General features: G+C 39.9%; 1 protein-coding gene across 3 annotated transcripts in view; it reads left to right on the top strand.

The window, feature by feature from the left end:
- The window catches only part of prkcab (protein kinase C, alpha, b), a 197,520-nt gene that overhangs the window by 161,514 nt on the left and 14,014 nt on the right, over positions 1 to 21,992 (top strand). For all 3 annotated transcript variants that reach the window (XR_014030079.1, XM_081363977.1, XM_081363976.1), the window contains 4 exons: positions 1,516 to 1,689; positions 5,154 to 5,245; positions 8,112 to 8,174; positions 17,546 to 17,684. Coding sequence is in view for 2 of the 3 variants with exons in the window: in XM_081363977.1 (XP_081220103.1) it covers positions 1,516 to 1,689; positions 5,154 to 5,245; positions 8,112 to 8,174; positions 17,546 to 17,684 (468 nt within the window). In the remaining variant the exon portion in view is untranslated. The remainder of the gene's footprint in view (positions 1 to 1,515; positions 1,690 to 5,153; positions 5,246 to 8,111; positions 8,175 to 17,545; positions 17,685 to 21,992) is intronic.

Raw genomic sequence — 21,992 nt, 5'->3', positions numbered from 1 at the left:
TCCCTCGAAAGGGAACGTCTCAGGTTACGACTGTAACCATAGTTCCCTGAGAAGGGAACGAGACGATGCGTCACTTTGCCATACTTACTACATCCCTGTGATCGACTTGCTTCGGCCCTTTTCGAAGCTAGCGCGGTTCTAAACCGGATGTCCTTTATCCTTTCCTGGTCGTCACGTCACCCGCCCGTGACGCCCACTCTCGCCATTGGACTAGTTGACATAGGTGCTTCAGACGCAATCACGCAGGAGCGTTCCCAAAGCGTCATTGACGCATCGTCTCGTTCCCTTCTCAGGGAACTATGGTTACAGTCGTAACCTGAGACGTTTTAGTGGTCAGAATATCCATCTGTCAGAAAGTGTAACATAACAAACAAATATAAATGTGTGATCAAGGATATTTCAACTTTTTATTAAGTGCCTCAAAAGATGCTGGAATGTCCAACTTTGCAAAATCCAGCAACTAGTTCTTCCTCAGAAAGACTTTGTTTCTCAGTGGAGTGATTAAAACTGCAAACCTCATGACTCCCTAAAAATAACATTAATTCATCCAATAAGACTGGAGATCGCCATCTATTGATCTATTGATAAAGGTGTGGTCGAAGATTTTGTGGGCATCAAAGGTCCATTGTCTCTTGTCAATAGTGTAGCAATATATAAAGCACAGCTTACTTCGCCCTCATGCGAAACTCCCGAACATGCGCATTCAAATTGTATTGACTTAATTTCACTTGCAAAATATGGCCATGCAACAGTAAATATGACCACACCTTAACCTCCATCCTTCCCTTGGGTCAATTTGACCCGGAAAATAGTTTTGTGGTTGAAACGTAAAAAAGTAACAATTCTTCGCTCACGGGTCAATTTGACCCCCTTAGGAATGAATGGGATGCGAGGAATGCTTCAGTACACATAGAAAACCCTAAAATGCTCGAGCTAAAAATGCTAAAACTTTACCAAAAAAATATTTTATAATGTTTACATGTGTATCTGAATGCACACTGAAAGAGAAACTGACTTTAGGACCCAGAGGAACAGCTCGTTTGCATATAGAGCTATAAGGCCATCTAGAGTCATGAAATATCATGTTATATTAGTTTTTTTCCACAAGAGGTCGGCAAACACACCCAATGTAAGATATTATGAGCTGAATTAAAACGTTTGTGCGCAAAATTGTGAGTTATTTTGAATTTAAGTTGAAAGAATGTGATGAATGTGCTTAAATTACTGTTTATTTATTGATGAAATCTAGTAATTTAACGGTAAATAAAATAAAAAATAACAAAAAAATATCCCCCCCAAAAAATGCATTAAAAATAGATTTTTTTTATCAAAATGAAATAAAATAAGCTTTCTGGACCAAAAAAAAAAAAAAAAGTATAATTTTTGGGCTTCGGGTCATTTTGACCCGCGAGGGAAGTGTTTGTTACAGAACGAGGGAAGGATGAGGGTTGTTATGTGTCAATCACGAACAGAGTTTGCACTCACACACCATGTGTGTGTTTGTTTTCCACACAGGTGATGTTGGCCGAGATGAAGTCCACCGAGGAGCTGTACGCCATCAAGATCCTGAAGAAGGACGTGGTGATCCAGGACGATGACGTGGAGTGCACAATGGTGGAGAAGAGAGTGCTGGCCCAGAGAGAAAAGCCCCCGTTCCTCACACAACTGCACTCCTGCTTCCAGACTGTGGTGAGACGCCATCTCTTTACGTCCACTGTGTGTTCGTCTCTATATCGAGCTACATTAAGCAACATTTTGGAAAATATATCGATTATTTGTATGGTATTTTTAGGGGTTGCTTGTATAATCCAAATGATGAGAGATGTGTGACCCAGAAGGAATGAACCAAGAATTATATTTAGCTGTCTCTCCTGTGGAACACGAAATTTTGTAAAATCCTTATGCACATCTTTTCCTATTCATATTGACCACATTTGTGACCCTGGATCACAAAACCAGTCACATGTTGGACGGGTATATTTGTGGCAATAGCCAACAATACACTGTATGGGTCAAAATTATCGATTTTTCTTTTATGCCAAAAATCATGAGGATATTAAGTGAAGATCATGTTCCATGAGGATATTTGGTAAATTTCCTACCGTAAATATATAAAACATGTATTTTTGTGAGTGAATGCAGCACAATCGCCAACATAAATGAACAACTTTAAAGGAAATTTTCTCAATGTTTAGATTTTTTTGCTCAGATTTTCCAGATTTACCTATCATATCAAACCATACTTCAATGGAAATCTTATTTATTCAGCTTTCAGATTATGTATACTTCTCAATTTCATAAAATTGCTCCATGTGACTGGTTTCGTGGTCCAGGGTCACATACGTATATCAAGCCTTCTTAAATGTGTGAGTTTTTTCAAATTATGTTTTCTTTCAAACCTGATTTAATATTAATCCAACATATATTTCCCCAAAGTCAAAAACATTCATATAGAGTAAAAAGATAATTTATTATAAAGACCATATAGCTGTCATATCTAAGTTGTTTAGTTTTAGTCATAGTTTTTGTGTTAAGTTTATGGATTTTGTTGTATTTTTGCTCTCTGTGTTTATTAAATGTGTTTTTGTTTTTTGGTTCGTTCTGCGTCACGCATCTCTCATAATTTGGATTATACAAGCAACCCCTGACAATCCCATACAAATAATTCATATATTTTCCAAAATGTTACTTAACAATAATAATTTTTACAACTTAATTTCACCATAAATTAAATAAACCTAAATTAGCTTTAATATGACAGTGGATTTTTTACTTAAGATAAAACAAAAAAAAATATTTTGTAAGTCAATGTTTAATTTAGTTTATAAATTAATTATAGTAGATAAATAAAGACAGCTTTAAAAGACCTTAATGATTATTGTAATATTGTGATGCTTTAAAATAAGTCTTATTTTCTCCTACCTATTAAAAAAAAACACCAGAAAAATTAATAATCCACACAATATTGATTTATTTCGGCAGTCAGTAAAGTGTTCTGCACAATAACACTCTGTTGTCAAGAAAAAATTATATGTAAACATAATTATTTCTTACATTTTTTGTATGGACAGTGTTATTTTCTAAACGAAAACCGGACACCATGTTTTTCAAGTTAGTCCAGAGTAAACATGCACTTTACATGAATTACACACAAATTTTTTCAGTGCATTTTTCATATTATGTGACCAAACATAACGGAATTATGACAAGATATTCCAGTGCCATATTTGATTTCAGGGCTATTTTCAGTGACCGACTGTAATTTCACTCTGATGTTGGTAGGTTTATGTATCTCAGCCACTGCACTGGCCATTATTATTAATCAAAGGAGATGTATGTGTGTTTTCCAAGCATTAATGGTAAGGAACGACCCTTATTATACTTGTGAGCGGCACATATGAGGTGTTTCTGGGTGTCTTGATTGTGGCATGTATTTGAGGTTTAGAATCCATTATTCCTGTAATCATTTTGTCTTTTATGAATTTAATAAAGAGCTCTGTCTCATATTCTGTCCAAACACACCGCGTCATCGACGTCAGGTGACTTTAAATGCACAAAAAACTGTTTCCATTCCATTTTCAAATTGCCTGAAAAACCTCCTCATGCGAGCGTAAGAACTTTTTTTGTGAAATTGACGTGTTTCCATTGGGCATATTTTCGATTTGCAATTTCAATTTGTGCAATTTGAAGGGTAATGGCTGTTTGAAAGAAAAGTGTGTGTAAACACAGCAGATGCGAACAGTGTGTGTGTGTTTGGGTGTTTGCTTGCGTCACACAGGGAAAGCTCCTCCAGGAGTCACAGCAGGACTCTCTCAGTATGGGGATCCTGCTCATGAATAATGCAACAGATCCCAGCATGGCCTCACTGAATATTCATGAGCTGAACGCAGACAGCAAACCAGCCATCATGTCCACTCGCATTTCACTCCAAACACTATAAATCCCTGAGGGATGGTGACAATGAGGAGCTGGGAACACCAGCGTACTATATGTGGTTGTAGTGACCTTCGCTAAATCAATGCACTTCCATACACACACACACACACACACACACACACACACACACACACACACACACACACACACACAAATACCTCAGTCTATTAGCCTGTGTGGGTAACACTTCAAATTACCGTCATCAATTAAGAAATAATTGAGTAACGCAATATTTAACATTCTAGTTACTACTATTAACTTACACGAAACTCTGGTTAATGAATAAGGTTACACTTTACAATAAGGTTTATTAGTTAACATTAGTTAACGACCTTATTAACATGAACTAAGAATGAACTACAGCATTAATTAATCCTTGTAATATTAATTTTAACATTTACTATACATTATTAAAATCAAAGGTTGTATTTGTTTGCATTAGTTAATGCACTGTGAACTAACATGAACAAACAATGAACAGCTGGATTTATATTAACTAACATTAACAAATATTAATAAATACTGTAACAAATGTATTGCTCATTGTTAGTTAATACATTAACTAATGTTAACTAATGAACCTTATTGTAAAGTGTTACCATGAATAAGTAAGTATGAGCTATTAGCTAATCAATAACTACTATTTTTTTCATACCTCTAAGAAAACTACTATATACATGTCCATAATTAATGAGAGTAATGCACAATGTGTAATTAATTCTAAAGTAAAGATCATGGTACCATTTTTTTACCAAGTTTTACCAAATCTAAATATACCGGCATACAATTTACTGACTGTTTTGTCGTTTTCAACACGTTCGAAATCTATCAAAACCTCTTCTGTTAGAAAGATAATATTATCTTAGTGACAAATAAGCAGAATTCGCAACAGAAATGTAGAATAAATCACAATAAAACAATTTGCGAGACATGAAGTGAATGTAATCAGGCCATCCGTACTGTTCAGCCCTGAGAAGCATAACACATATTCAAGAGATATGTGTTAGTCAATATGGCATCTATAGTGTTTGGTTGCTAAAGTAATCAACTTTCTAAATCTGAGAAAGAAAAGGGAAGGTCAAAGCAGGATCTTTGGTCACTGTGTCTGTTATATATCAATATGCCAATAACATCTGATCTGAGGTCAGGGTTAATTCAGGACTCAAAACAGTTCATATTCTGCTGCTGTACTATTTATGTTATTTGTCTTTTGTCAGGATCGTCTGTACTTTGTGATGGAGTACATTAACGGAGGAGATCTGATGTATCACATCCAGCAAGTGGGCAAGTTTAAGGAGCCGCAAGCCGTGTAAGACATGTGCTATCAGTCAATACACACGAGTACAGGCTAATGATGAGCTCATTAATCAAGCCAAACACACTGTTTTAGATGTGATTGAACATGCTGGCTTCATGTTCGCAATGCAATACTAGCATAATGCATACTAAGTAGTGCCTATAATATAATATACAGCTAAATTAAAAATCATCTGAAGACATATAAACATTTATGACCATTTACACATGTATAATTCAGCAATTAGCGTCCACTTATAATTAGTATGGTTATTTTGCATTTATAATTAAAATTTAATGTGAAAAACACTGAAAGTGTCCTTATGCTATTTTAAAGGTCCATCATTTTGTTTTGGAGGTCTCCTACTAAATAAACATTTTTACAGTAAACTTTTAAAACAAGTTCACCTTACTTTCATAAAGTTATTACAAGTAAACTTTATTAAGTTCAAATATCCGAATTTGTCAAGCTGAAAAAATACTTAATATTCTAAGTAAATACAACTTAACTGAGTCAATGTAAAGAGATAACTCAAAAAGTCAAGTTAAGCAAACTATTTTTTACAATAAATACTGATTTGCTTTAGATTCTTTAAATCTGAATAAATAAAATGCAGTGCAAGAAATACTACCATGTTAAATACATAATTTAAAACAATATATTTTTGTCACATTACATGTGAATATTTTTATTTTTATTTTAGGCGAATGTAAAACAAGAATTTGTTTGGAAGTGTGCTTAAAAAAATGTCACTCAACAACACTCAACAATGGTTATTTTGCATGTATAATTAAATGTAATGTGAAAAACACTTAAAGTGTCCTTATGCTATTTTAAAGGTCCATCATTTTGTTTTGGAGGTCTCCTACTAAAGGTTTACATTTGAAATAAACATTTTTACAGTTAAATTTTAGTGAAAGTTCACCTTACTTTCATAAAGTTATTCCAACTAAACTTTATTAGTTCATCCAAAACATCCAAATTTGTCAAGCTGAAAAAATACGTAATATTCTAAGTAAATCCAACTTAACTGAGTCAATGTAATAAGATAACTCAAAAAGTCAAGTTAAGCAAACTATTTTTTACAGTAAATATTGATTTACTTTAGATTCTTTAAATCTGAATAAATAAAATGCAGTGCAAGAAATACTACCATGTTAAAAACATAATTAAAACAATATATTTTTGCCACATTACATGTGAATATTTATTATACATGTGAATATTTATTTATATATTATTTTATTTTGGGTGAATGTAAAACAAGAATTTGTATGGAAATGTGCTTAAAAAATGTCACAATGCGAAAACACATACAGTATAAAAGACTGTCAGCATGTTCATATTTCTAATGCCACGCACAGAAAGTTCTGGGCTGCCTTTCCCGAAACCTTCTTAACGCTACGTCGTTCTTAAGTTACACCTTAAGTTGTACCTTATCGATAATACGTGTTTCCCGAAACGTTCTTAGTTATATATACCTTCAAGTAAGTCATACGTTCGTAAGGTTGGTCTAGCTTCACCTTATCACTGATGCAGGTCTAAATGAATATAATCCTGATGTTTTAATACACACAGACAGTGTTCAATTAGGCTATTTCAAGTGTTTTCATGCAAAGAATAAAATTGCCATTACACTGATTGTTGTTAGATTATATTATTATATATATTATATTATTAATTTAATTAAAGAGCGCTTTTAAAGGCCAGTGAAAGCGTAGGCTACTGTCAGTTAAGTCCTATTCGGACGCTAATTGTTTCTCATGTCATGGGCTCGTATACGGTAGGCTATTTTAAACATTTACAGGGGTAAGTCTGTGATTTTAGTGCCACCCGAATCCATAATATCATTGTTTTTTCTCACTCAACCCACGTAAAAATCCCCGGCCAAATTAGTACCTTCTGTTTTTTGACAAACAGGTTGTGTGGTGATTTAACTGCCGTCTGAATCCACATCTCTGAGTTTACAAGAAGAGATTGAAAATCCACTGTTTAAATCCTTTTTTGATCACTGCAGAGCACCGTACGTAAGATTTAGCCCACACTTTTATTACTGAAATGCTGGAAAGTATTTACAAGAACAATATTCATCACAGCTCCACCTCAGCGAACAAAAATGGGAAAGAGAAGTAAAACTATTTGAAATAGTTATCATGGCAGCAATGTGATGCAATTTTAAAATATGTAGGCTAGGCTATTATAGGCTATTATAGTTTGGATTAATTTTTATAATATCCCATGAGTATATAATATCCCTAATAAATGCAATTTCAACTATTTCTGAAGTGCTTCTTTTATAAAGAACACCGCTTTCTCACATAAACAGCCGCTGCACGAGAGAATAGTTGATTCTCGAGCCGTCGATATCAACCAATTCAGCAGCATCGCCCCGGGTAACGTCGCACGTAAGAAGGTATATCTTAAGCAGCTTCCTAAGGTATGGTTCGGGGAACACGCCTAGCAATGGTATACCTTCAGTTAAATTATTCCTTAAGAGTCTTCGTAGCGTGCTAAGAGACAACGTTATCGGGAAACGCAGGCTTGAACATTTGCTCAATGACCACTCATAAATAAAACTGCCAACATATAATGAGGAAACATAAGATGCCTGTGTTCATAAAAGAGCTGCTCCTGAAATAAAGCTGTTCATACTGTTGTTGTAATGTGTGTCTGCGCTCACAACATGTTTTCGCCTGGTCAACAGAGATGAGACAAATTCTGCCGGAATAACCAACGCTTGAACCAAAGGCACATTTGTTTCCTTTGCTTCTTGTAAGGACTGTGACACCAGACTGAGAATTACAACAAACAAAAAGTAGTCCTTTACATCTGTTTGAATGTGTGATGCTGACTAATCTACGCTGTGGTGTGTCGACAGCTTCTATGCAGCGGAGATTGCTGTGGGACTGTTCTTTCTTCATAGGAAGGGAATTGTTTACAGGTGAGTGGATTTACAGTGTCTTTACTTTTTTTTTTAAAAAGTATTACATAGTCATTTCCGAGCACAAATATTCGAGCACAGTAGAACTTATACAGCAGATGTACTAGTCACACCTTGTCGGTGGAAAATACACTTGCTTGGAGCAGATGTGACTCTTCACATGATCAAATTAGATTTGCTCAGAACAGAGCCAATTACAGCTGAGAAGGTGTCAAGACAATGCTATTAAAATCCCATTTACAGCTGTTACAGCAGGGAAAAGAGAAAAGCCGAGAAAGACCCTCAGTTTAATCACCATATAATTGCAGTAAATTCAGGACAAAGATGCACTGTATAGCATTTACTCAATATTTAAAGACCCCATGAAATCACAGGCCCTGTTCACACCTGGTATTAAGATGCGTTTTGGTCAATCGGATCACAATCGGATTACACCTGGTGTTTTAATCTGGCTCTTTTGTCCACTTTCAACCACTTCTGTCCTGTTCCCTTTCGAAAGGGACCTCGCACTGCGTCCCCTAGAGGGCGCTGTGGGGAATGCCTCTGGCATCACCAGTGTCTGAAGCATGAGTCTAAACACAACAATGAACTTGACATTGGCGGACGGCAACCTACACAGCAAAAACTCCAGTGTTAAATTAACACTCCTGGGAGTGTATATGAGTCCACTCTCAAAAGTGTAAAGTGTTAAAATATGAGTGTTAAATGAACACTCAAGAGTGTTAAAGTTAATGAGATAATTAAGTGATTAGTTTTAGGTATGATTGAGCATTATTGAAGACACCTGATGTTAACAAGCAGAATCACTGAAGGAGGAAATCACTAATTGTAAGTTACCGTTATGGTGATCAGTGTTTGCTTTAGTTGGGCTCTTAGACCATTCTATGTTTACTTTAGATTTTGTTTGTCTGCTGTTATTGATTTATAACAGTCAGATGAACAAATAAAAATGTGATCGGATGTTGGTTATGTTTTGACATAATCATGTTGTGATCCGTAAAACAAAACTTATTGAGATGGCTTAGCTTGTTAATTACAGCAGCTCTGTGATTCTACATTATGATTTTCAGTATTTTTCATGTAATCCAAAAATATTTCATAACCATTGTTCTGATCAAAAGACTTTCAAATAAATTTATTTAAAACACAGACATCAATAATCAGCCTGTGAATCTCAACAATGGTGACAATAATAAAAGCATGTTGCAGTGGCTGCCACCAATCACAACTCATTAATGGCTCCCATCATGCATTGCGGTATGAATAAATTATGATCTGAATTGTCTATGTAATTTACTTTTCCTAATTGAATATTCTGCTCGTCACCATTGTTGAGATGCATAGACTGAATCTTGACATCTGTGTGTGCCGAAAAGAATGATTTTTTTTTTTTTTCAAAACAACTTTTAAGAAATCCTTATATCTAAAATTCTGGATATTTATGCAGATTCACAGTTATGCTGTAATCTACAACATAAATCTAAGTCAGAAATAAGGATCTTAATGAGTTCAGTGATCAAGTTCAAATGATGATTGTCATAATATAACCAACACCATCAGATCACTTTTTTTTCTTTGTTCATCTGGCAGTTATAAGATACAACAGCCAAACAAAATCTAAAGTACATATATAATGGTCTAGAGCCCAACTAAAGCAAACACCCATCACCATAGCGGTGGCTTACAATTTGTGATTTTCTCCTTCAGTGATTCTGCTTGTTAACATCAGGTGTCTTCAATAATGTTCAATCATCACTAAATTAATCACTTAATTATCTCATTAACTTTAACACTCTCGAGTGTTCATTTAACACTCATATTTTAACACTTTACACTTTTGAGAGTGGACTCATATACACTCCCAGGAGTGTTAATTTAACACTGGAGTTTTTGCTGTGTATGAAGTTACCACTGGTGCGACCGTGAGTATAACAGGCACCTGTGAAATACGTTATCCTTTTTCTTGTCTTCAGGAGACCGTCTGTTTGAGCGTGTGTCTAAATAGAGTATAGAACATAGGAGTATAGAAATTAGGCTCTCTGTGACCCTCCTTGGTCACTGCTCTTGAACTCGAGCGTTGTTTGGCCTCCTTTCGCTTAAAGAGTTGCTCTATTAGAGGCCTCCGCTCCTCTGAGCCACGCTTATTATTGTGTCAGGCTGCTAGCCTGTTTCCTTGACAGGCGTAGGCTGTAGAGTATTCATCTGTATTTAGTCATAGGCTAAGTGGTTAGGCTCTCTGTGAGCCTCCTTGGCTACTGCAAGCGTTGTTAGAAAGTTTTCTTTATTGAGGCATCCACGCCCTTGAACTTCACTAAGGCAGCAATTGCAAGTTGTAGGCTCTCTGTGAGCCTCCTTGCTAGATATCCTGAGCACGGGGCGTCGTTAGGTCTCCTCTCGATTTAGAGAGTCGTCATGCTCCTCCGCTCCTACAGTTCGGACTTAGAGAGTCGTCATGCTCCTCCGCTCCTAGAGTTCGGACTTAGAGAGTCGTTATGCTCCTCCGCTCCTAGAGTTTGGATTTAGAGAGTCGTCATGCTCCTCCGCTCCTAGAGTTCGGACTTAGAGAGTCGTCATGCTCCTCCGCTCCTACAGTTCGGACTTAGAGAGTCGTCATGCTCCTCCGCTCCTAGAGTTCGGACTTAGAGAGTCGTTATGCTCCTCCGCTCCTAGAGTTTGGATTTAGAGAGTCGTCATGCTCCTCCGCTCCTTGAGTTCAGACTTAGAGAGTCGTCATGCTCCTCCGCTCCTAGAATTCAGATTTAGAGAGTCATCATGCTCCTCCGCTCCTGGAGTTCGGATTTAGAAAATCGTCATGCTCCTCCGCTCCTGGAGTTCGGATTTAGAGAGTCGTCATGCTCCTCCGCTCCTAGAGTTCGGACTTAGAGAGTCGTCATGCTCCTCCGCTCCTAGAGTTCGGACTTAGAGAGTCGTCATGCTCCTCCGCTCCTAGAGTTCGGATTTAGAGAGTCGTCATGCTCCTCCGCTCCTAGAGTTCAGACTTAGAGAGTCGTCATGCTCCTCCGCTCCTTGAGTTCAGATTTAGAGAGTCGTCATGCTCCTCCGCTCCTAGAGTTCGGATTTAGAGAGTCGTCATGCTCCTCTGCTCCTAGAGTTCGGATTTAGAGAGTCGTCATGCTCCTCCGCTCCTTGAGTTCAGACTTAGAGAGTCGTCATGCTCCTCCGCTCCTAGAGTTCGGACTTAGAGAGTCGTCATGCTCCTCCGCTCCTAGAGTTCGGATTTAGAGAGTCGTCATGCTCCTCCGCTCCTTGAGTTCAGACTTAGAGAGTCGTCATGCTCCTCCGCTCCTAGAGTTCGGACTTAGAGAGTCGTCATGCTCCTCCGCTCCTAGAGTTCGGACTTAGAGAGTCGTCATGCTCCTCCGCTCCTAGAGTTCGGACTTAAAGAGTCGTCATGCTCCTCCGCTCCTTGAGTTCGGATTTAAAGAGTCGTCATGCTCCTCCGCTCCTAGAGTTTGGACTTAGAGAGTCGTCATGCTCCTCCGCTCCTAGAGTTTGGACTTAGAGAGTCGTCATGCTCCTCCGCTCCTAGAGTTCGGACTTAGAGAGAGAGTCGTCATGCTCCTCCGCTCCTAGAGTTCGGACTTAGAGAGTCGTCATGCTCCTCCGCTCCTAGAGTTCGGACTTAGAGAGTCGTCATGCTCCTCCGCTCCTAGAGTTCGGATTTAGAGAGTCGTCATGCTCCTCCGCTCCTAGAGTTCGGACTTAGAGAGTCGTCATGCTCCTCCGCTCCTAGAGTTCGGATTTAGAGAGTCGTCATGCTCCTCCGCTCCTAGAGTTCGGACTTAGAGAGTCGTCATGCTCCTCCGCTCCTAGAGTTCGGACTTAGAGAGTCGTCATGCTCCTCCGCTCCTAGAGTTTGGACTTAGAGAGTCGTCATGCTCCTCCGCTCCTAGAGTTCGGACTTAAAGAGTCGTCATGCTCCTCCGCTCCTTGAGTTCGGATTTAAAGAGTCGTCATGCTCCTCCGCTCCTAGAGTTTGGACTTAGAGAGTCGTCATGCTCCTCCGCTCCTAGAGTTTGGACTTAGAGAGTCGTCATGCTCCTCCGCTCCTAGAGTTCAGAGTTAGAGAGAGAGTCGTCATGCTCCTCCGCTCCTAGAGTTCGGACTTAGAGAGTCGTCATGCTCCTCCGCTCCTAGAGTTCGGACTTAGAGAGTCGTCATGCTCCTCCGCTCCTAGAGTTCGGACTTAAAGAGTCGTCATGCTCCTCCGCTCCTTGAGTTCGGATTTAAAGAGTCGTCATGCTCCTCCGCTCCTAGAGTTTGGACTTAGAGAGTCGTCATGCTCCTCCGCTCCTAGAGTTTGGACTTAGAGAGTCGTCATGCTCCTCCGCTCCTAGAGTTCGGACTTAGAGAGAGAGTCGTCATGCTCCTCCGCTCCTAGAGTTCGGACTTAGAGAGTCGTCATGCTCCTCCGCTCCTAGAGTTCGGACTTAGAGAGTCGTCATGCTCCTCCGCTCCTAGAGTTCGGATTTAGAGAGTCGTCATGCTCCTCCGCTCCTAGAGTTCGGACTTAGAGAGTCGTCATGCTCCTCCGCTCCTAGAGTTCGGATTTAGAGAGTCGTCATGCTCCTCCGCTCCTAGAGTTCGGACTTAGAGAGTCGTCATGCTCCTCCGCTCCTAGAGTTCGGACTTAGAGAGTCGTCATGCTCCTCCGCTCCTAGAGTTCGGACTTAGAGAGTCGTCATGCTCCTCCGCTCCTAGAGTTCGGACTTAAAGAGTCGTCATGCTCCTCCGCTCCTTGAGTTCGGATTTAAAGAGTCGTCATGCTCCTCCGCTCCTAGAGTTTGGACTTAGAGAGTCGTCATGCTCCTCCGCTCCTAGAGTTTGGACTTAGAGAGTCGTCATGCTCCTCCGCTCCTAGAGTTCGGACTTAGAGAGAGAGTCGTCATGCTCCTCCGCTCCTAGAGTTCGGACTTAGAGAGAGAGTCGTCATGCTCCCCCGCTCCTAGAGTTTGGACTTAGAGAGTCGTCATGCTCCTCCGCTCCTAGAGTTCGGACTTAGAGAGAGAGTCGTCATGCTCCCCCTCTCCTAGAGTTCGGACTTAAAGAGTCGTCATGCTCCTCCGCTCCTAGAGTTTGGATTTAGAGAGTCGTCATGCTCCTCCGCTCCTAGAGTTTGGACTTAGAGAGTCGTCCCAGAGCTCTGCTAGGATAGGAAATGCGAGTTGTTGGCTCTCTGTCAGCCTCCTTGCAAGATGTCCTGAACATGGGGCATTGTTAGGTCTCCTCTTGATTTAGAGAGTCGCCATGCTGAGGCCTGCACTTCTAGAGCTCTGTTAAGCAGTAGGGTAGTCAGGATTCCCTCGGGGTCTTAAAATGTCTTAAATTCAGAACTTTAAATTTAAGGCCTTAAAATGTCTTAAAAACAGGCAGATTTTCATCCGCGGTCTTAAATTTCATTTAGTCAGATCTTAAAAAAGATTTTACCCTCGTTCATTTCCAAAAATGCGATGGCCGCATAAAGTTATTACAAAGTAGCAAAAAAAGTATCGAATTCGCTCGCTAAGAGGCAGTTCACATATCGCGTCTTTTTCGCGCTCAAGTTCATTCAAATGTAGGCGCACGGCAAGCATGCTTATAATTGAGGCCACGCTTATTTTTTTTCCAGGCGCAGCGACATGAAAAAAGACATGAAGGAAAAAGACACCCAAACACTACGGGTGTTTTTCTCTTCTCCGTAAATAAATCTTGTAACAGACCTACAGCAAGCGTTTTTCGGCAGTGGAAATCCATTAGCCACTAAAACTTTTTTGTCATTGTGGAGTTGCATAGCAACGACAGACGGTAAGCTAAAGTGTATTGTAAATGTCACTAAATCATTTTTTATAAAAAGAATGAGTCAAAAAAGATAAATTAAAGTCTGAAATATGTGAGGTTTATCTTTTTATAAAAACCTTTTTTGTCAATTTTATTTGAACTTTTACATGTTAGTATATAACATGTTGCAAGACACTTTTAATTATTATAGTGCCAAAAAGTATCACTGTTATCACAGAATCCTGTTCAAAAAGTACTAATACTACACAATGAAATCAATTCACCAAGTTTTATGTCGAAAAACAGCAAATAACAAATAAAATTAGCATCAATACGCACTAACATAAACATTAAAATAATACGATTAAAAATGATAGCCAGATTTTAAATGAAATGTTCATGCCATTTCATCTCTAGTTATGATCAACTATGATCAACTAAAATCAACTAATTATGTGTTTTTTTACAGTAGGCCTATAATATGCAAAGTACAATTTTCTTTAAAAAAATTATATCTGATTCTTTTCTTTTCTCTGACGCGTTGTCTGGAAGGTTACTAATGTGATTGCTTTATCTGTAAATTAAGTTAATGCTTTTTCAATTACTGAATTCATTGAAATAAAATGAATTCTTTGATTTAAATATTTTTTGGCAATGTGTCATGTAGGTCTTAAATTTTAATCTTTATGGTCTTAAAATGTCTTAAAAAGGTCTTAAATTTGACTAACTGAAACCTGCAGGAACCCTGGGTAGTATGCTAGGTTGTTCACAGGCCAGTTACACTGAGTGTATAGCTCAGTACTGCCCTTGGGTTAGAGCATTGCTAGGCCTCTTGTTTGAGGCCTTCACTCTTCAGGGCTGTCTGAACAGAAGTTCTGAGTGTTAGGCTCTCTGTGAGCCTCCTTGGACACTGGCCTGAATATGAACGTAGTTAGGCCTTCTCTCTCTCATCCCGTTAAGGCCTTCGTTCTTGAGAAGCTCTGGTCTATGATCGCGTTGCTTGTGTGCACCTTAGAGATGACGACTCTTTTGAGTCCTTTGACTTAGCTCAGCCAATAGGGCACTAATCCCTTCAGTATTCCGTTCCCCATAGCGCCCTCTGGGGGAGAGAGAGGGGAGATCCCTTTCGAAAGGGAACGTCTCAGGCGTCTGTCAATGTCAAGCTCATTGTTGTGTTTACCAGGCATTTCCCATAGTGCCCTCTAGAGGATGCTGCGTCTTGTTCCCCTTCTCAGGGAAACATCGTTACGTTCGTAACCTGAGACAATTTCTTCGAGGGGAGGGTCTATGGGCGGGTAAATATATATTTTTTTCAGATCTTTCGATCTAATGGACGAAAATAAGCTTATGCAATTTACATATGAACGCGCCCAGAGACGACTGAAAAACATTCAGAGAGCAGCAGTTTTCATTTCACAGTGAGTGTGTTAGAAATCAGGAATGGTGAGAAAACATTGTGCTTGATACGTTTTTCATCTTCAAACCAAACTTGGGTCTTCAGCCGACAAAGTTTAAATCCTGTCTGGCTTGCGTGCTTCCCATAATGTTTAAGCATTAGGTCAGTAGACGGTCTTTTGTGGCTGTTTGAACACATTCGAACACATGAGCGTTTACACTATGAAATCAATCCGGTCTAATGCGTTTTCAACTCCCTCTGGAAGCTGTCGAAAGTGGACAAGCTCAAAACGCTTTAGACCCTGTTTACACCTGTATTAAGTGTCGTCCACTTGTGATCCGATCGACTAAAACGCATCTTAATACCAGGTGTAAAGAGGGCCATAGTTGTTGTTTTTGTTGCTTTAAGTCCTCGTCTGTCGGTGTACACCTGAAGGTTGATGCCAACAACAAGCTGTAATGAACTGTAATTCACTTATGTTGGAAGTCTTTAGGGCAACACATTTGGAGGGTTTAAATTAAGTGATATTTTTTTTTTCACAAAATATAAATTCTTATAGAGCTTAAATTGTTTTAAACTGCCAGCTCCCTGCTGTTATTTGCGATAGATATCCACATTCTAGATGAATGCCAGCTGTATATGATGACATTTATAGACATCATGACATGTGGAGAACTCATTTGTGTGCAAACAGAAAACTCAAGTGTCATTGAAAACACATATTACTTGAGGTCCGAAACGCCCAAGAATTGCAGTGTGTATTATTCCTGTCAAGAGAATGAGTCACTCTGTGAGGAAAGGGGGGTGTAAGAAAGCCTGTTTATCTGCAGAGCTGTCTCGCTCCTGTTCCCCATCCCTGCAGGGCTGCGGCGCTCAGCTCGCATTAATCATGCTCTCTGATGATGAAGGCTGAGGTCGCCCTGACCTCGCTCGCTGCCCACTCGCACCCACAGCTAAACACCGCACTCTTCACTGTCAGCTGAAACATCCGCCATCCGAGGGACTTTCATACACGTCGGGCCTCATTTATAATCGTTGCGTCGCACAAAACAGACCCTGAAAGAGGCGTACGCCACTCCCGACGCACAAGTTGCGCAGGTTCTGGCGTAACGCATCTGAATATTTTTTGGCGTACGCTATATTTGGCTTTCGGGCGCATGTACTAGTGCTGTCACTTTACTTTCGAAAATCAATTGCACAATCGATCGGACTAATCAACACAAGTTTCGAAAATGAAAATAGGGAATCGATTTTAACGGTCTTTTCTCGGAGCTCATTTGCGCCCATTTTTGTGCCCATGGCTAGGTCTGAGAACCAGGTGTGTGTTCAGGCACATTGTTGGAGTGTTGCTATTTTAAGGAACTGAAATAGACTGAGCCATTGACCAACTTAAACCTGATCTAAAGTCAATGGTGCAGTTTTTCAAAAAAAAATTATTTAAAGAGCGCGTTAGTAATTAGGGCTGTCACTTTACGTTCGAAAATCGATTGCACAATCGATCGGACCAATCAACACAAGTTTCGAAAACGAAAATAGGGAATCGATTTTAACGGTCTTTTCTCGGAGCGCGTCCAGCTCGTCACAATACGCCCGCAGCGAACGCACGTCACACAGCAACTGCAAACACAGTATAAACACACATAACAGCAGATTATACTTCTGCATAATGTGTCTCTTTTTACTACAAAAATGTGAGTTCTGCTGTTATTCAGACAGTGTCATGCATACAGATACAGATTCGGGCTACAGTCTACAATCGCCTACGTAGGTGAAATTTGTTTGGCATTTCTAATGGTAAACACAGCCATGTTGAAGACTGCAGTGATGTTGTTCACTGATGTTATGGCAGTCCACTCTGCTTATTGTTTTTCGAGAATGTTGCACTCCTGTTTGTCATTGTGCACGAAACTTCACGCTAATAAATCATCAGAAATATTGCAGACTTGTGCGCGTCTCAAGCGCGACGCGCCCTCTTTACGTTCGTCCTAATGCTTGTTAGTTGTCCGTGGATTTGCCCATATTTGGCGTTTAAAATGGAAACGTCTTTAGACATACAATCGATTCAACGAACACTTATGCCTCAAAAATCGAACAGGATTTTTTCACAAAAGTGACACCCCTAGCATGTACACTTTTAGTAAGGATCTTATGCACAGTTTTATAAATGAGACCCCTGGTTTGTTTATTTTGTCCTCAGAGATCTGAAGTTGGATAACGTGATGTTGGATGCCGAGGGCCACATTAAGATCGCAGACTTTGGCATGTGCAAGGAAAACATGTATGAGGGCATGACGACGCGCACCTTCTGCGGGACGCCGGATTACATCGCCCCAGAGGTGAGACTTGCATTAAACAAGTAGTTCTTCCAAACAAACAAACAAAAATTTGTTATTTTAATCATCCTTAGTGGTGTAGTCATGATATACCGCAATACAAAAATGCAACAATATGTATCGTGGATAGTGACAATATTTATTGTGTATAGTTCACCCAAAATAACATTTCTGTGTGAGAAAAAAATCAAGTTTTCAGAGTTTTAGTGTCAGTACTACATTAAACTACTATATATAATGTTGAATATAATGTATAATAATGCAGTATTTGTGGGTCCTGATAATGCCAAATGTTACCAGTAAAAAGTGTCCTACTTTATTTTAAATATATCTAGTCAGTAAAAGAGATCAAGCATATTCGTCATATTCGATAAATAATTCTGTTTTCAGCTTCAGAATCATGAATATTGTTATTTTGGCGTCTCTATTTTCCTGTGCATTGGGTTTGGACAGCAACAAGTCCAAGCCTGTTCATTTACACACACAATGTAACACCAAATTTAGCATTTTAATCAAAAATCAACATTTTTGTTAACCTTTTATCATCGTATCGTGAGTTCAGTGTCGTGATATGTATCGAATATGTACACCTCTACTCATCCGTCATGTCACCCCAGACATGAATGACTTTCTTTCTTCTGTGGAAAACAAAATGAGGTTTATCTTGGCTGTTCATCAATATAATGAAAGTCAATGAGGAGTGAAGTTGTCAAGTTCTCCAGCTGTGAGTGAGTGATAGCAGGGTTTTCTAGTCTTTTAATGGGTCTGCGGTGAGACTTGCTGGAAACAAGTGACCCGGACAGTGAGGAGTTGTGATGCGTCTGTCATATTCACTGCATGTAGGACACAACCTGAGGCCTGAAACTCCTCAACCTCATAAACACACAACTCATTCAACATTAGACAGCACAGGCGCCTTGACCTTTCTGAAAAAAATGTAAAAACAAATTTTTTTTTTCGTTTTTAAACAGATTTGAATGATTATTTAGGTAAATCTTGCATCTTTTGTTGATAAATCTAAACATGTTTTTTTTAGTGTGTGTGTGTGTGTGTGTGTGTGTGTGTGTGTGTGTGTGTGTGTGTGTGTGTGTGTGTGTGTGTGTGTGTGTGTGTGTGTGTGTGTGTGTGTGTGTGTGTGTGTGTGTGTGTGTGTGTGTGAGTGTGTTACATGCATGGCCACATCATTCACTAATAGCCACATTTTAAATTGCTTTCTCTCTCCCACAGTGATATTGACCTGGAGATTAGCGCTGTGACATTTCCACTGTGGCAGCTTGACGTTTGTGTGTGTGTGTGTGTGTGTGTGTGTGTGTGTGTGTGTGTGTGTGTGTGTGTGTGTGTGTGTGTGTGTGTGTGTGTGTGTGTGTGTGTGTGTGTGTGTGTGTGTGTGTGTGTGTGTGTTTAGGGGTCGGGTTAGTGTTTGGTAAGAGAATATATAGTTTCTACAGTATAAAACCATTACGTCTATAGAGTGTGTGTGTGTGTGTGTGTGTGTGTGTGTGTGATGGGTAGGTTTAGGGGTCAGGTTAGTGTTTGGGGAGAGAATATACAGTTTGTAAAGTATAAAACCATAAAGTCTATAGAGAGAGTGTGTGTGTGTGTGTGTGTGTGTGTGTGTGTGTGTGTAGCAGGAACATCATGCTCTCTTCCAGCGTCACGACAAAAAGGAGATGCACAGTGTGAAAAGCATATTGTAGGTGGAAAGAGAGAAAGCAAACATAAACATGATGTATTTCTGGCTGGATCTTTATAGCGCAATGGGAGCCAATATTGGATGTTGGTGCTTAGATGCAGAGTGAGTGAGTGAGTGTGTGTGTGTGTGTGTGTGTGTGTGTGTGTGTGTGTGTGTGTGTGTGTGTGTGTGTACTTTAATCTGTTTATATTGCATATAGCTGCAGATCTCTTATGTTTCTGTGTGTTCTTTCACGTGTCATCCTGACGTCTTCAGCTCGTGTGTCATAAACTCTTATTGATTTCCTCATGTCTGCTCGGTGACCCTGATAATCATTTAAACAGAAGAGTCTGGGAAACATTCAATACACACACACACACATGGCACTGCACATGTGCACTAGGTGTTTCTGAATCTGAGTTGCATTCAAAGGCTTACATGGCTAAAATGTTCTCCTTAAATAGATGATTTAAGCACTACACCAGCTCTCTCAGTCATATAGAGCTCCGTCCGACTGATTGAGGTGTTTACATTACGCTTTTCATTCTCACTGAGCCATCGATCCGATTATAAATGAGCCACTGTAAAGTGAACTACTCACTTTAACTCACACTTAGATATTCAGCGCCCATGAGGAGAAGCTTAAATACAGTAATACAGATGTAGAGTAATGTGAAGGGTTAACACACTGCTGAACATGCTGGCCGGCCACCAGCGTGTCGTCACAGAGCGTTTTCTGTGACTAGAGCGTCTCAGCATCTCTATTAGAAACTGCAGCACGTCTGTGTCCTGACACACTCGTTTATTATTCATCCCTCTTTATTCAGACCGCACACAGCCTTTATGTCACTGCAGATGGGACTGTATTTTTAGAAACACAATGAAATTTTATTTTTGGCCATACTAAGACTTCAAGGGCCCTATTTTAACGATCTGAAACGCAAGTATCAAGCGCGAAACGCAAGTAACTTTGTGGGCAGGTCTCGGCGCTGTTGCTATTATACCGGCGGGAGTTAAATGACTCTTGCGCCCGACGCAAATCTAAAATGGGTTGGTCTGAAGTAGCTTCATTACTCATAGGTGTGGTTTGGGTGTAACGTGAAATAAACCAATCAGAGCGTCATCTCACATTCCCTTTAAGAGCAGGCGCGCTTGTTCCATGGCGGATTGCTATTATAATGGTGGATTTGCCAGCAGCGGTTCACAGCCGAGGAGACCGACGTTCTCGTCAGGGCCGTAAAACACAGAGAAGTGACATTGGGGATGGAGAAACACACCCAAATTAGCTTCGGTTAAACAGGCGTATAATAATTTGGGGTAAATGTGTAAGCTAGATTTATACCTATTTTTTCACATCTTCATGGACACAACAATGATTTCCCTCATGTGGTAATATTTTTCCTTGTAATAATGTATGGTTTTCTAAAAATGAAAACTGCTGCATCTGTGTAGATGAGAGAATCAAAGTGCATGTGCGTTGTGCTCACGCTACATTGATTATGGCCAATCATGCGCCCTTAAAATAGCATCTGAATAACATGCGCCACTGACTTTAGACGAGGTTTCTCCTGGTCAGTGGCGGAATTGTTTTCTGAAACTGCAAAATAGCACCAGGGAACGTTTGCGCTGGAACACGCCTCCTCTTTTTGCTGAACCGCCCCCGGCAAGTTAATTTCCTAATTTACCGGCGTGCGTCTGTGGAGGGAAAAGTCCGCTGTGCCGTCGGGTGCAGAATAGGAATGATACATGCGTCGGTGTACAAAGTCAATTGCGCTGGGTGCAAGATAGGGCCCTAAGACTTCAAAAGTGGCTGTCGCTTTTTGGGAAAAACCTTTAAAAAAAAAGTATTGTGGTGCAATGATGATGTCATGACCCAGACAGCAACATAGTGTCGGCCCAGATCCGGCACACATGGATTCCACACGTACCAGATGTGGGCCGGATCTCGACCGACACTATGTTGCTGTCTGGGATGGTAAAGGCCCGTTTACACCAAGAACGATAACTATAACGATAACTATATTTGCGTCTGTTTATTCTAAGTTTGCGCGCTGCGGTTTCAAAGTGTGTTCAATGTCATTGAACATGTTTTTGCTGTTCTTGTTGCATTTACACAATGGTAACTTGGGGTGATAACTCACCAAATGATCTACCAAATTCAGATCCGTGGTACTTCAAATACAAAGCCTAAAGTGCTTTCTATTCTTTGCGCTCGTTGTGTTGTTGTCACACAACTTTATTGGACATGCTGACTTTAGACAAATGATAATGAAGAAACAATCAGATATATTGAGCCTTCTGTGCTAAAAACAATTGTAGATCAATAATTGCTCTTGGAAACAGGAGCTGGAGAAGACATGATCGACATCTACGCTCAGCACCACGCTCTCTGCTGTTTTATTGACTCTGGACGGTCGAGAGATGATGTGGAAAAAGAGCGGGAAATGACATGAGACGGATCTAAAGTCGCTTGCATGACAACCACAGCGCAATATGTTGGAACATTTGACATATTGTCACGGTGTTGGATTAAAAATAATAAAACAACTACTACCCCAGACAGCAACACAGTGTCGGCCCAGATCCGGTCCACATCTGGCCCACATCTGGTACATGTGGATTCAATGCGTACCAGATGT

Source organism: Scardinius erythrophthalmus (genome assembly GCF_964197995.2).
Source record: "Scardinius erythrophthalmus genome assembly, chromosome: 1".
NCBI classification, from domain to species: Eukaryota; Metazoa; Chordata; class Actinopteri; order Cypriniformes; family Leuciscidae; genus Scardinius; species Scardinius erythrophthalmus.
Note: the sequence above shows the minus strand (reverse complement) of the source record. Positions and strands in the feature narration are given on the sequence as shown.